This window comes from Phoxinus phoxinus (assembly GCF_949152265.1).
Source record: "Phoxinus phoxinus genome assembly, chromosome: 1".
Classification (NCBI taxonomy): domain Eukaryota; kingdom Metazoa; phylum Chordata; class Actinopteri; order Cypriniformes; family Leuciscidae; genus Phoxinus; species Phoxinus phoxinus.
Window position 1 is genome coordinate 32,200,147 of NC_136876.1, and position 17,050 is coordinate 32,217,196.

The following is a 17,050-nucleotide window of genomic DNA, read 5'->3' on the forward strand; positions in this document are numbered from 1 at the left end:
TCAGTCACTCATAGGCTGTTTACACAGTCAGCATTTGGGATTTACAATCATATTCAAAGCCAAGCCAATTTTTTCACAGTGACTCAATTAAAAACGGGGACTTGCAGAACACTGGAAAGTCTTATGTAAAATAAATGTGTCCAATCAAGGTGAATATTTCTCCCACCAATCTTGATTAAATAGCAACTTTGGATGCTTTTTTAATATTTTTATTTAAGTGTAGAGCACAACGCTTGCGTTTCACATAGGTCACAAAACTGATGGGAGCAGTGCCGGTAGAACACAGCGATTGGATCTAAAACCTTGGGATATCAAACAGCTTGTTTAACCAGCTCTGTGAGTCACCAGAACACCAAAAGAAAATACACTCAAGACACTGACCGATAGACAACTAGTTTTCCAGTGTGGTTTTGTTCACCCAGCACAGGTCTACAGAGTCATCTCTAGATGCGGCTGTCCTGAACATTTAAGGGAGTGATGCTGGTCATAAATGCTTTTGTGACTCTCATTAATAACCAAATTGTGTGAAAATAACCATATCTAGCGGCGGACAATAGTATTTCCTGACGCATCAATGCAGTCATGATGCATTCGGAGTTTCCTACAGTATTCAAAGTAAAGCCTCTAGGGAAGTCAGTTACACACCATGAATAGCGATAACAATCGTGTTATGTGTGTGATTTACGTGATGTTTGTCATTCGACTTGGACACTGCCCAGTGCACATCTCCTTGGGTTGGGGGGCGAGAAACGGAAGATGAGAATTAGGGTACATAGTAAGATGAAGGGGGGTGTGTGTGGAAGAGAAACTAATGCTACAGACTTAACATGCAAACAGACAAACAAACAAAGGTGTTAAGAAAGCAAGGAAAAGGGAATAAGTAGACAAACGCAAATGGAAAAAATAAGAGAAGATCCCGATTACCACAAACCTCTAGCTGCCTACAGATCACACACAATGATTGGCAGAGGAGAGGCATGGGAAACAAGAGCGTGACAAACACAGCTCGGACACAAGACGCGCACACATGCAGCGATGGCTGTCACCGTCCATCCGGACCAGCTGCTAGGAGTTCTGCGATATAAATACACCACTGGCGTTTGGTGGAAAATAGCCCTGACACACTAGATCTAGAAAAGGAAAACGGGGGGCAAATAAACCAAAGCTCAGATATTGCTGTGTGTTTGTGTGATTGAGGAAATAGTATGCACTGTATACTATGTTCTGAGTGTAAAATAATTAATTGACAGTGATAGCCATTGCTTCCTGCGGTGTGTAACGTCACTGTGTGCACTGTGTGTGGCAGTTCTGCTCTCCACACCCCTCCATAGACAATAGTGCAGGAGCAGGAATCATTTGGTTCAGGCAGGCAGCCAGGCCACCTCTCCTGCTCTCTCTCGTGTCCTTCTGACCAGCACTCTGGGACGGTGGCTGCTCCAAACAATACTGAATAGATCTGACCACGAGACCTGAGAAATCTTGATGAAAAGATCTGCCCCGTTCATAACTAGACACATGAAAACATACTTCTACAGCTTGTTAAAAATGATTGGACATGAATACATGATTCAAAGTGATACTATATTGAGAGACATTATATATATATATATATATATATATATATATATATATATATATATATATATATATATATATATATATATAGAGAGAGAGAGAGAGAGAGGAGAGAGAGAGAGAGAGAGAGAGAGAGAGAGAGAGAGAGAGAGAGAGAGAGAGAGAGAGAGAGAGAGAGAGAGAGAGAGAGAGAGAGAGAGAGAGAGAGAGAGAGAGAGAGAGAGAGAGAGAGAGATAGATATATATATATAGAGAGAGAGAGATAGAGAGAGATAGAGAGAGAGAGAGAGATAGAGAGAGAGAGAGAGAGAGAGAGAGAGAGAGAGAGAGAGAGAGATATATATAGAGAGAGAGATAGAGAGAGATAGAGAGATAGAGAGAGAGAGAGAGATATATATATATAGAGAGAGAGATAGAGAGAGATAGAGAGATAGAGATAGAGATAGAGAGAGAGAGAGAGAGAGAGAGAGAGAGAGAGAGAGAGAGAGAGAGAGAGAGAGAGAGAGAATAATATAATAGCCAGACATACCTGAGAATCTCATTTTAGTGAATATACCCTAAAATAAAGTTGCCTTAGTGTAACTGGAACAGAGAGGACAGCATTGAGAGGAGGAGAGGCATCCGGCATGCAAGCCTCTGGAATACAGAGCGAACCAGACAGAGAGACAGAGACGAGAGCTGCCTGCGATATTATCTACATGCCTAGTCAGCGAAAAATGCAGTCCCAGTTGCACAAGCACCATGCCAGCACATAATGACAGAGGGTACTGTACACCGAATCACTGTGTTGGACAGAAAGGAGGACAGAATGATGAGAGAGACAGAGAGATAGTGAGAGAGTCAGACAGAGCAAGAGTGAGAGACAGAGAGAGTGAGAAAGCGTTACAAGGAGCCCTAAAGAGACAGGAGGAGGAGAGCAGAGCGTGCAGATACAAACCGGGTCAGAGCTGCTTAGCTAATTGGGGCCAATTCGCTGCAGGAGAGAAATGTCGAACACCCCAAGTTGTGTACAATACTGAAAATATCTGAAATGAACTGTCCTACACAAACACTAACACAAAAAAACAAAAACACACAAGATACTGGGCACTAGAGTGCTCATACACAGTTACACACATACACCACTTTCTCTCAATCAAAAGGCATACATTTCCTCTAGCCTATGTGAGGTGGACGACACACCGAGTGGTTCATGTCTAAATCAGGTCAGTTTAGCTTGAATCAAACGGAGCAGACGCACAGACCAGTTGTGTAATTAAATTGATAGCGTGTCTGCGCATCAAAGGGCTGCCTCCCAAGTCTGTCAAATCTGATTGCCTCAGAGTGAATGTATTGATGGAACACTTTAGTTTAACCACTAAATGTCTCTGCATAGATGTATTATTCTAGCTTTGAGTTGACGCACATGCGCATCTTCTAAAGAGGCTTTTTCTTTCTCTCTCTTTCTTTCTCTCTTTCTTTCTTCTTTCTTTCTTTCTTTCTTTCTTTCTTTCTTTCTTTCTTTCTTTCTTTCTTTCTTTCTTTCTTTCTTTATGCTTAGAGGACTCCATTTGCAAGATAGAGTGAACTAAACAGCCTGTTGTGGTTCAACGTCAAACCTATAAAACCTATGCAGCACGTGTGTTTGTAGCTTGCGTTGGCGTGTCAGTCAAAACACTAATTACTGATTAAAGGAACAAAGCATAAGCAGATTTGTTTTAACTAAAGTTAATAATCATTTAGTGGGATTCTCTTTCAAATCTTAATCATATTTTGACTGATATTATTGACATTATCACACCATGTCTACACCGGATGCGAGCGGCTCAATAAGACAAAAAACAACAACAAAAGAAACCATTACAATCAGTGATGCTGTCTACACTGGATGTGGCGCGAAACAACAAATCCCCGGCAGTAAAATGATGCCTCATTCTATTTCTGAAGTACTCCAAGCACTCACGCTACTTCTGACACTAAGGAGAAATAGATTTGGAACAGTTGCTTTGTCACTGCACTGAGATCCCTAAATGAAGAAACCCCTAGAAAACAGTAAAAAAAAATAATGGGCTACTTAATTTATCATTACAATATCCAAATATGATATTAAATCCCACAGAAAAAATGGCTTCCATTTGAGACATGCTGTCTTTGCATTTGAACATTGCATATTTTAAACAGTAATGTTACACGCATTTAACATGTTAAATAAATGTTAGCCAATACAAACGTATTTAAAGAAAGACAGTTGACAATGAATAGACATGAGTCCAATAATAGCAAAACGAATCACTTATTCTAAAAAGAATATCAAGTATAAGTTAGACAAATCCGACATATAATGAGGGCTGTGTTAAAGGACAAGTTCGATAGATTCAAGATTTTACACTTAAAGCCCTGTTTTCAGATCGTTTCTGATGAAATAGAACGGTTAAGATCGAAATTTGGACACATGCTGCTGCCCCGAGAATTTTCGGTTTCTGTGGTAACTTAACTTTTAAAGAAGGAGGGCTAACTGTATTGTGGCATATACTGCGGCTATCACGAGGTCCCTTGGCATCCTCCTACACTGAAGCTAAATCAAAAGACCTCATCCAGGACTTGGATAGGGCAGTTACTCAATTTTTTTTTGAAATCATGGGTAAAAGATCAAAATGTATGTCTTGATCAAAGTGTCTGGCCAATGTTGAATTTTATATCGTGACTGTGCATGTCTGTTTCTACATTTAACCTTTTCTACAGTGTGCCATCCACTTCACATTTTAAACACGTCAAAATAAACTTATTTCCCTCAGGAATCCTATCTAACATCCACACAAGCACACACCCATCCTCACTGACATCTGTGATCCAAAAAAAACACAAAAAACAACAACAGCAAGCTGATCACAGTGATTGGTACAATCCAACAGATCTGCTTCATCTGTGTCTTTATTATACAGTCACACAGGTGATGACACCAGATGTGTTCACTGAAGGCCGTGGAGTGGAGAACAGGGAAGGGGGTCTACAGCGGCCTTCAGAAAGGGAGTGCTGACTTATTTACCAAAAGGATATGATATGACTATCTCTAAAATAAGGGTAGGGGCTGACCATTAAGGTGGTGTGGCTATCCCTGACTGGACCAATCATTCACACTCTCACACACAGGAAGCAGCTGTTCTAGTCAACAGTACCAAGTGAGGTGTGCGGCCTTACCGGTTCTATGGGTTTGTCCAATGAGGCCTGTTCCAACTCCAACTGACCTTCCTCATACTGGTCAAAGTGATTTCCACCCTGAGAGGAGAGAGGGAAAGGAAAGAGACAAGGAAGATGATAGATTAAAGCAGAGCAAACATTCCCAGTAAAATTATTTATGGGCTAAAATGAAAGATGTTCCTCAATGTTTCCCCTCTAAAAATGAAATTGCATACAAAACAAACAGATACCGCAATGTTTCATTCTTAAAGGAAATAGTACCGAAACATCCAGTTTTAATGAACTGATTCTTGGCTTCATGGTTAATGAAAAAATCCTGACAAACCGGATCATTCATCTGCCTCGATTCCAACAGCAGGAATTTAATCAGATGAGAAAAACGAGGTCACCTTGAAAGGGAGGAGGGGGTGATTTCCAATCCACCTGCTCATCTTTTTCTCTATGAAATATAGGTCAGCCAATCTAGTAGTTTTTCCTCTTTATTCTATTGCATTTTTTTTTATCTTTTGCCACTTGCTACTGATTAGAGAAAATTTGCAGGCAGAGGAATGATAATTTTGGGCTGGAATCAAACCCGTGTCTGTAATATGAGTGTCACAACACTTGGTCTAGTACAACAAACCAGGGACCAGTCTTAAAGACAAAAGTAAGTTTGTGTAAGACAACAACAGAAGTAGTAAAAGATCTATTCTTCCAAATTGTGATCTACATCCTAGTGTATTGAGAAAAAAAAGTGGGACAGGGACTTGGAATTATCTATAGGTTGTTGATTTAAATGCAACCTTGAGGTTGATTGTAAGAAAGGAGCCGGGTTTAGGCTAACCCTTGTGCGTCAATAAAAAATACAAATAAAAACACACATGGGTTCATAGAGGACAAAAATGTCTGTCAAAAAAATGTGAAGCTTGGGAGCATAGATTTTAGTTTGGTCTCATTTTAAAGAAGACTCATAGCAGATTATTGTGGAAGTAAAAAAAAAATAAAAAAAATTACAAAGTGCAACAAACAAACAAGTTATAGAGGAATTAAAGTGAGTATTTGCTTTACAGGCCAATCCTGGGAAAATGGCATCATCTTGTATAAATAGTAAAACATTTTATTTTGAAGCCTTACCAACAGAATGAGAGCCTATTAATAACAAAGATTGCATAATTTATAGTCAGCCCTGAGATTAAAAATTGCAGTTTCAATGGGGACATTTTTGTCCTTAAGGTCCTGAGTGGAACTATTTTGTGTACCTAGTGCAAAATGGATAATTAAAGTAAATGGGGTGAAATAGTAAAATTCCAATAAATATACACACCTGGCATTAACACAGGCAAAATTAACAAAAAAACAAAACTGAAAAAGACAAAAATGTCCATAAGGTCGAACAAAGGTTAAGCAGTTGATCCAAGCATGTCACCAGAGAGACGATTGTCGTCTTGTTCACTGGAAGATTGAGCTGTTTTGATTAAAAACAAGCTAAAAAAAGAAACATGAAAGAAAAAAAAGAAAAAAATAGGTGAATCATTCACACTAAAATGCATAAAGAAAATGGTCCGGGTGAATTGACTTGAATCTTTTATTTAACCTCTTTAAAACTAGGGATGTCAACGATTAATTGACGATCGATTAATTGTCGATAATACATTAAATCGATACAACTTCTCGATCATCGATTAAGCAGGTTCATGCGCGCTGCTCAACCGCGAAACAAAGCGAGCGTGTTTTGTTTGGGACCATTTTACACCTTCATTATGACTATAAGTTTGCGTGTTCATTCGCAGCCTTTTGTTTTGTGCAAATGTAAGTTGTAATGTTGTGTTTGTTTTGTGTATGCCTATCTATATCTGATTTATCTTATATTGGATGCATCCCTTGAATTAACGCTGTAGTGCGCGTGATCAGCTTCAGCGCGCGCAGCTCAAACGGCACTGCACGACTAATAATGACTATTGGGAGGACTGTCATATTACATAACATTATAAAGAGAACAATATTGTAATAAAACATTGTGCATTACTTGAGTTTAGTTGCCGTGTCGCGTTGCTCCAGGAAGAGCGCGTCCACAACATGATAATTCTGAATGAATGGCACGTAGCCTAACTTAGTTCAAGTTCACTTGTGCATTCGCGTCATTCGCAGAATGTGTTGTAACATAAAACATAAAGGACAATAAGAACAATGAAAACAACGGGTTTGAGGAGTCTGAGGAGAAATTGTTCTCCACATTTGTTCTAGAAAAGAGAAAATAAACTAATAAAATTAAAAGAGATGATCAACGCCTAATGATAAATGAAATAATTCCAGATGGAAAGAAGAGACAGACTGTGACAACCCTCTGGGAGACCTTTCCTGGGAAATACATTTCCATCTTGCACACATTCTACTCTCATCCCGTCTGCTGGTAATGCAGTCATCTGCCTGACGACAGCAGGATCAGTGACAGTTTGAGTCCAGTCCCCTCATGGCAAAAAAGTAACTATTGTTTCTATGATATTTGTTATGAAAAACAGTAGACTAAAGACATTTAGTACAATAATGCACAAAAACTGCTATAGCCTAACAAAAAAAATATGGTAATTAAATTCCATTACTCCTTTAAAGGGCCCCTCTTATAGATTTTTTGAAAATTACATTTCATGTAGTGTGTAATATAGCTCTAAGTGAATGAAAACATCCTGCAAAGGATTTAAATCTGAAAGTGCACCATATATAAAGTTATTGACTTTCAAAAGTAAGAGTCGACTCTGAGAAACATACTCTGTAAATAAATTAGTACAAGTAAAATAATCGGTTGATGGACATGCACTTGTTAATGCTGATGCTGAGGAATTACAGTTGCAACATCTCATATTGTAGCCTACCTCAAACTGAGTAGTGCATCACTGAGAAACATCCTGCTCGAGTTGTCCTTATGATGGAGGTTCGGGTTGAATAACTAGGCTACCGTATTTTCCGGACTATAAGTCACACTTTTTTTCATTGTTTGACTGGTCCTGCGACTTGTACATCAAAATATGAGTGAGATGAACCAAGAGAAAACATTACCGTCTATCAGGGTGGGAAATTAACTTTTTTGCCCACCAGCCACAGTGGCTGGTGGATGCCCAATTTTACCAGCCACTTCTATTTTTTACCAGCCACTTTTTCCGGAATTCAAATTTAGAAAAGAAAGTGCACTAGCATATTTTGAATAGCTTCAATAATCTATTTTTTTATTATTATTAATACATATTTTCTTAATGTAGGCAAATAACAAGTGATGTGAAAAAAGCCTGCAAGACCATGGTAAAATTGTGTTTGGTCATATTCTACAGTAATTGTAGGCCTACATGTTTAATGGAAAAAAAAAAATATTGACTCATCTCTCAGTAATAGGGTTGGGCCAATAGGGCCGACTGTAAATCTGATATGAATAAAACAAGTCGGCAAATATATTTGAATGGATTGTTATAGGCTCTATGCACGATCGCTTCCGCGTTTTGTCTCAGCCCGCCCAGTTACATCCGGTGCTGCTGCGTCAGAAGCCGTTTTTGCATTAGGTGGAGATAATGGCAAATACACATTAATTGCCCAGATATTAACATAAATACATGCATAATATTCAATAAAAATGTACATGAATAAGACTTATTCATGTTCATTTATTTATTTTTATCGATTGCAAAAAAAATAACTAGATTAAACACACATTTTTGCTCTGATTAGCCTACTCACGATGGATCACCGTTAAAAAATGTTTTTAATATATTTTATAATGTAATAATTTCACATTTAATCTCCAAATTAATGTAGAAACAACAAAGAAAGTATATTTTAAATATTTGTCTAAAAGGTAGGACATATACAGAAATTGAATAAAGTTAAATGTTAAATTATACACAGATTAATCCTTATTAAAGTTGCAAAAGTTTTTTAGTCAAGAGCAGTGTGTTTTTCTCTGTTCCCTTTGTTCTGTGATTAACTTTACTGACAGAAAGCTTGTTGGCTACTGTCCCTTTAAGAGCAGCCGCTGACAGAGACACGGATCTCACACGCGCATCATTCTCACAACTCTTTGTTACTTTAAGACTTTATTTAACTAATTTAAGAGTGCTCAGTCTGCTCTTAATGAGGATACTCGTCAAAACGGACATGTTGGCATAATTGCGTGTGTTAGTTCGGTCACCTTCAAGCCGAAAGAGAAATAGATTCTGGCGCTCAATTTGTCTTGAATGGTTTAAAAGCATTTGCACGAATAAAAGTGCATCATATAATGTAACGCCAGCCGAAAGGATGACAGAAAAAACAGATGATGCGTTAATTACGTTAAATATTTACCACGGAGTCTTCTCTTCCCATTTCTACCAGTGACGCTTTATTCAACTTCCAACGTCGATCTGCGCACCTCAACAGCGCTACTGAGTGGTAGGTTGCCAGGTTGAGCTCACAAATGGGTTGAAATGTGATGTGTTGATTGCGCGAGAAGGGTGGGTTTCATACAAGATCTGGCAACTGGGCAACCATGGAATAATATTGATGTGATTATTCATCGTTCATGGGAATACAGATTACGGGAGTTTCACGGGAGAAATTACAAAACGGGAGGGGGGCGGGAGATGGGTGTGAAATACGGGAGACTCCCGGGGAAAACGGGAGTGTTGACAGGTATGATTATGTGGTAGCCTATATGACAAGCACTGAGCGCGTCAGGTTTTTATCGACTGAAGTGACGATCGCCAGTCGTTCGCACCCGCCACTGTGGCTGGTATACAAGTCAAAGTCTCCCGCCACTTTGAAAAAGTACCCGCCATTGGCTGGTGGCGGGTGCTAATTTCCCACCCTGCCGTCTATAGCCGCGAGAGGGCGCTCTAGTTGGCGGAGTTGTTCAGAAGCGACACAGAGGAAGAACTGAATGGATTCAGTGTAGTGGAATGAGATCACGGGAGCTTGGTGAACTTGCTTATCGGTAACTTGCTCGTTGGACTCGCTGGCTAATGTTAATTTAGCCTATTCAGCTTATTATGTGATATCTCTGCGCCCAAGTAGCAGTGATTCGCCTGTGCGTCACCCTAATAATAAATGCCTAGGAAATCGCATAGTCTTAATCTGCGTCGCTATTTGTACTCGTTGAGTAATTCGGTTTTTTTTTTGGATCACTTTTACTCAGGACATGCTAGCTGGCAACAAAGGATTCCATTCCATTTGCCCACCTAGCCTATCTAAATGTAGGAAAGACGGTGAATAAGCCCTATTTCAAAAAACGGTGACTAACAGACCAACCAATCTCGGTGTAAAATTAAATAAGTATGCTATCCTCTTTCTGAAGTCTTTCTTTTGCCCCCCTGTAATTTTGCTCATTTTGAAAATTGTCATTATGATCCCCCTCTACAAATAGTGGATTACTTATATAGCCTACACAGGGCTCGCAAAATTTAAAAATCGCTGGTAGCCCTTCGGGCAGGCACTCTTCAGATTTTGGTAGCCCGGAATAAATTTTACTAGCCCAAATAAAAAGACAATTTTTAATAGAGGTCGACCGATAGTGGATTTTACCGATAACGATAGCTAGGTTGGGCCATACTTGCCGATAACTGATTAATGAACCGATAGTTTTTAAAATTGATACTGGATAAAAACAAACATAACACTCCAAGTAAAACAGTGCTGAACTTTATTATAAAAATAAAAAAACTGTATTGAACCATGAAAACATGCTAAATGAAATAAATATATAAATGTGAATAAATATTTAAGTCAATAAAAGACATTCATTCAAACTGAAACAAAAAGTAATACTCTAAATAACAAATAAAACCAGTTACATTCAAAATGTAACTATTTAACTGTTCTTTTCAAGCCAACTTAATTAATAAAAAAGTAACAAAATTTGTTGAAGATTAAAAAAATGAAATAACCGAAATCGAATGCTTTTCTGATTCGTTTATGTTTCTGTCGACTGTATGAACATATCAGTTTGCTTACGTCTCTAGCTTTAAATATGCAACTTCTCTGCATATTTATGCATAAAAGTGACCAGCTGGATATGAACTAATGCAAATAGAGGTAACACTTGTGACATTAAACATTCGGGTCGGACTTACGTTTATGTTTGTCTGTGTTTTAACCGCTTGAGGTACTACTAATGTTAGCGTCCTCTCAGCCTCGAAGGCAAACAAACATACTGTTGTGCTGTTCTTTCTCTACTAATGCAGCATTTAGTCAACAAATTAATCACTTAATGATATGACAAAATGTACTGTATACATACATTTGAGCTGTCAGTGCTTTAAACGCGCATCTGATGTCAGCGCTCTCCACGCAGCATGTGCTCTCAGTGCAGCACGCAGAATCTCGTGTCGAAATAAACAACATGAGGCGATAGTTTTTATTACACCTCTAGAGGCCGCTCTTGTACTGCATCATGCCAGCAGACCCTTCTCAGCTCTTACACTGAGTAATGAATGACAGCGTGCGCTTCTCAGCCGCTCCAGCAATGGACGCAACCAGGAAAAACTATCGGTATATATTTTTGCCGATAACGATAGTTCCACCAGTCAAATATCGGTGCCGATTAATCGCAAAACCGATGAATCGGTCGACCTCTAATTTTTAATGTAGAAAATTGGTTAGGAGTCAAAACATGAATCAAAAACTTTTTCAAAACCCAAATATCATCAATTGGATATAAAATAATCAAATTAGAATCATCAATACAAATAGGCCTGTTCTAACTGAACTGAAATTTGTGTGACCACTGACCAGTATGGAACATGAATCAGTCTGTGTCTGTGGCTCAGCCCCCAATGAGGGTATGATAATAATAAAAAAAGGTAACACTTCGGGGGCCAATCGCCAATAATTTTCTGGGGGGCCTGAGAATTTTTTTATTTCTCTGATCTACATATACATTTTAAGATGTTTTGAAGGCAAAAAAAATTGGATAACGATAGCTTTAAAACCATATCATGCAGCTGATTATTTATCTCTCCTCATCAGCATCACACTCTTTTTCTCTTTGTTTTTCTCTTGCTCTGGCTCTTCCCCTCCTAACGCTGAGCTTTGACTGATATAGGCTTTTCATTTTTGTCTGTCAGTGAAGAAAGTAAACTTAGGGTCAACTGATGGGTTGATTTATGAATCATTTTCTCAGACAGGTTCATTTACTGAAAGCTACTAGGAAAGCTAGGTAGCCTAACTAAGTTTATTAAATTAATTCACAATATACACATTCATTATTGATCTTATTCCTAATACAGGGCCGTAGACAGGGCTTTATAATCAAAGAGGTCCTAAATTTAAGGTTGTTAGGGGGTAACATTTTTTTACTTCTCTGATATGTGCATTTCAAGACGTTTGAAGGCCAAAAAAAGGATAAGAAATAGCTTTAAAACCATGTCAGCGGGCAGTAGATTATGTCAATACCTGCTCTCACTTCTTATTCATTACTTACTTTTTCTCAGTCTCCTCATCTTGCCAGTCTCTTGCCCTCCTAAAGCTGAACTTTTTTAATTTACTGAAGGCTACAAATTGTACTATATTAACATGTACAAATTCATTATTAATCTTGTGCCTAACATGATGAAAACGGCTTTGTTAATGCGTCTTGTCCCCTTTACAATGACAGTAAACTACTTACATTAAATGAGTCACGTTACATAGGCCTAGTATTTTCAGTTCAAAATGGCGAAATTAGACAAAAGTATATTCGTTTCCGTGAGTATTTTTCTCATTCGTTTAACATTTACGACCTAAAAAAACTGTACATTAGCAGGAAATGTAGCACAATATGGATGTGAAAGCAGTTATAATTAGCCTGTGACAATAAAAAATAGTTTTGGTTCAAATCAACTAATAATCGTGATAATTAATCGTGATCTCAATATTGATAAAAATAATCGTGATTATCATTTTGGCCATAATCGTGCAGCCCTAATCTCGATAACGATATATTGTTACACCCCTTACAGTATATTGCATTTGTGCATATGCTCTTAAAGTGACTGCAGCCTAATAAACCTGCTGCTGTCTGTCATGTTAATTTAAGAACAAAAGACAAGAGAAAAATCAATCGCTGCTCTCGACTGAATAACTTTTGTAACTTTAATTGTAAGCATTAATATTAGGGCTGTCAAAAGATTAATCGCGATTAATCGCATCCAAAATAAAAGTTTGTGTTTACATAATATATGTGTGTGTACTGTGTATAATTATTTATATATATAAAAACACACACAATCATGTATATATAAGAAAAATTGGTTATATTTATATAATACAAATTATCGATTAATTCATTAATCATTAGTTGATTGACCTTATCGATCAATTAACGATTAACTGACTATTTTCCTGAGAATGTAAATTTCTCTCGTTATCAATAGTGTCTTTAACATAAAAAGCAAAATATTGCTTATATACTGAATAAAAATGCATGTTATATTGCTCAATTGATGTTTTATTGTAACAGTTGTTTAGGGATGTCAATTTTCACAAATTCCCATGATCGATGGATGAATGTTTCGATGTCATTGATTATTTAATAATCAAATATAATGACTACTATACAACGCGTCACCAGCGCCGCCTCAGATGCGTGCAGAATGTGTGACTGTGGACGTGCTCTCCCTGAACACCGCACTGAAGACGGCAACTAAACCCAATGCATTCACAACCATTTAATACAATAGTGTTCTCATGTTATGTAATATGTCAGTCCCAAATTATTCATCGTTATTATTATTAGTCGTGCATTTCTGTTTGAGCTGCGCGCGCTGAATGAAGGCTACGCTACCGTTAAACTGGAGCACTTAGTTCGCTAGCGCGTTATTTAACTCAAAGAAACGCATCCTATATGAGATTCATCAGATATATTCAAAATAAACATAATATTACAAATTATTTCTGCACAAAATGACGTGAATGCACAAGTGAACTTGAACTAAGTTAGGCTACGTGCCATTCATTCAGAATGATCATGTTGTGGACTAAACTCAAATAATGCACAATATTTTATTACAATATTGTTCTCTTTATAATGTTATGTAATATGACAGTCCTGCCAATAGTCATTATTATTCGTGCAGTGCCGTTTGAGCCGCGCGCGCTGAAGCTGATCACGCGCACTACTAATCCAATATAAGATAAATCAGATATAGATAGGCATACACAAAATAAACACAATATTACAACTTACATTTGCACAAAACAAAAGGCTGCGAATGAACACACAAACTTATAGTCATAATGAAGGTGTAAAATGGTCCCAAACAAAACACGCTCGCTTTGTTTCGCGGTTGAGCAGCGCGCATGAACCTGCTTAATCGATGATCGAGAAGTTGTATCGATTAAATGTATCATCGACAATTAATCGATCGTCGATTAATCGTTGACATCCCTAATTTATATATAATATAAATTATATAAATGTATATATTATACAGTATATAAATGCAATTATTCCTTAAATATATATATGAATGTGTGTGTATTTATACATAATAATTCTACACAGTACACACATATATTATGTAAACACAAACTTTTATTTTGGATGCGATTAATCATGATTAATCTTTAGAGAGCCCTAATTAATATGCATTTAATTTTTTACAATGAAAACTAGGCTATAGTGTTAGCCTATTTACATTTGGTTACTTTTATTTCAGTCAGTAGTATTTCTTACCTGAATAGCTATACTTTTAGACACACCTGAAAACTTAAAGACATGTTTAGGCTATTTAATTTGTTTGTTTATTCTATTGTACTTATACTTATTGTTTGTGCTATCGTTTGCAATTTGTTCTTATTCTATTACTGACGGTTTAGCTGTTTAGTTTTTTTGGTAAATCTAGTTCAAGGATTTAAATAAAGCCTCCCTGTGCGGTGCCAACTATTACAACAAAATTACCCACATTTTTATTTTAACAATGATCTATATGGTGGTATGGCAGTTCTCCCCATGGTATAGAAAATCTAAATATTTTTCAAGGTATTGTATCGAAGTTGGAAATTCCTGTATCGTGACAACACTACTACATACAATTTGAATGTCCTCTCTGAGAAAATCTCAGACTGAAATCTACATTGATCTATTGGCAGCCAGACATCTTTGTTTGGAGAAAAATTAATTCCATAATATACAACTTGCCACTTGGCTGGCAGTGTATAGGATAAGCACCTAGAGATCACTGTAGTGGTTGATGTGCAACTACGCCATCAAAACTCATGCATATGCCAAAATATATATATATATATATATATATATATATATATATATATATATATATATATATATATATATATATATATATATATATTGCGGTCCACTGTAGGGACATATGCGTGAACGTGTTCATTCTGACAATTGAAAAATTGCCAAGGCAAAGCTCTCAGTTTGGCTGCTGGCTCTAAACTAAGGGGTTCACAATGTTCGTGGGCACTCTAATAAAAGCCTGTTTGTTCCAGTCAATACATCATGAGCAGCCCAACTGCGTGGTTTTAGAAACCCTTCTTTCAGATTGGGTGCTGAACTCTTCTTTGATAACATGGCCCATCTGCCTGTGCACATCAGTGAGGGCAACACTTGCTAAAGCTCTAGATAAAGCAGAAAACCTTCCCAGAAGGACCATTAAGCGTTATATTTAAGAAACCCTCATGACAAGCAACATGACATTTGTCAAAACAAAAACAACATTCCTTATGCATTGCCCAAGAACATCTACAGCAGGATTTCTCAAGAAATGCACAGAACATGTTATAAATATCACTCGATAAACAGACACGCACATATTAATCACGAAATCGACATGTCAACAACACTCCAAATGACCAAGCAGTAAAGATGCCAGATCTGGAATCAGCATAATGCTATAGGCCTATACAATGCATCTCTTTTATCACATTGTGTCCCAGCGTCAGTAACGTTACTCCAGACGTCGTAATTGTATTTTTTTTTTTTATAGCTGGCATAACTTGCAAATCAGGTAAGTTATGCAAAATGCAGTACAAACATGCCATTGTGCTACGAGACAAAAACAAACCAAACAATGCTTGTATTATTCGCATATAGTCACAACCACGAGCAGACACAGGACATGATATCTCGGCTAACGTCCTAGCAAAGATAAACTGCACAATGGGGATTAAAAAGAGCTTTAACTACAAAACTCAGCCTTTAATTGTGAAGTTTCACAAGTAAAAGCGAACATTTTACATTCAACTCATGCATATTAGAGTCAGGTGGCCGTTAGTCAATGAGATATTTGCTCATATTCTCCTGACTGAGGCGTTTATCTCTCAGTGCCAGGCCGGGTCCAGCCTGCGGTCATCCTACCAGCGTCTCAAATTAACAACATACCACTGTCAACCACAAGGGGTCAAATAACGACACGTCTCAAACGTCAATGACCATTTGGATATTTTTTTGGAAATTCTTAAAAATGTATGAGGTAGCACTACGTTAAACTGGAAAGCGACACGGACACCTCACTGGTCTCGAGCTCAATGCTAAACTGGGACGATATCGCTGTTCTAGTGTCACAGTTGCAGCACGAGCTCAGCGGCTTAAACAAATAACACCAAACTGTACAGAGCACGATTCTCCAAAATACACAGTGACCAAGCAAGGTTTGGATACGTGCAGTTCCTGTAGCTTTTTTTTTACCTGGAAATCACGTTCTTCGTTGAATCTAGAGAATCTGTCGGCCATTTTCTCTCCTGTTCGCCTCGTCTCCTGCGTTGCGACTTGTTCCTCTGTTGATTGAAACGCCCAGTGAAGTAGGCGGATGAGCGATAGACCAATGGCAGTGCGCCATTGTTGATTGATCTGCTGGTTGTCCAATCATCTAAGCGCGTCGTACTCTGAACGCATTGGCTTTAGAAGAGATTGTTTTGAACCATCGCTGGTGTTTGTTGTTCATAGCATGAATGGTGCAATGTACGACAGCTGTGCATTGGTCGCAGAGAAGGGCCTTGGACACTTTTACAAATTTTACACATAGCCTACTACGCTTTAAAATGTGTCTTGCATTTGTCTAGTAGGCCTACTATTTTACAGTAATAGTAGTACTATTACTGTTGATAAATGTTGATAAATTAACTAATAGTAATTAAACTTCAATGACAATAGTCAGTATGTTTTTATTTTATTATTTCTAATTCTAAACATGTAGCATTTATCATTCATGTGATTCTTTTTATCGGCTGTCTTTTGTTAGTTAACTTATTGGGGGGGGGGGGGGGGGGGGGGATCACAATAAGTTCACATTGGCTCACAAGCTTGCCAAAAAGTTAAAAAGCATTTGAATCAACTGAAAAACTCTTGCATCTCAAT

General features: G+C 37.7%; 1 protein-coding gene across 6 annotated transcripts in view; it reads right to left on the minus strand.

Annotated features, from left to right (window-relative positions):
- Positions 1-16,496, minus strand: part of gpatch8 (G patch domain containing 8) — a 37,004-nt gene extending 20,508 nt beyond the window's left edge. For 2 of the 6 annotated variants that reach the window (XM_079628028.1, XM_079628026.1), the window contains exons 1-2: positions 16,382-16,452; positions 4,753-4,830 (exon numbers count right to left, since the gene is read on the minus strand). Coding sequence is in view for 1 of the 6 variants with exons in the window: in XM_079628022.1 (XP_079484148.1) it covers positions 4,753-4,830; positions 16,382-16,426 (123 nt within the window). In the remaining 5 variants the exon portion in view is untranslated. Of the gene's footprint in view, positions 1-4,752; positions 4,831-16,381 lie in introns of all 6 variants that reach the window. The other 4 variants (XM_079628025.1, XM_079628022.1, XM_079628023.1 and 1 more) reach the window with 4 other exon arrangements.
- Between the last annotated feature and the right edge of the window lie 554 nt (positions 16,497-17,050).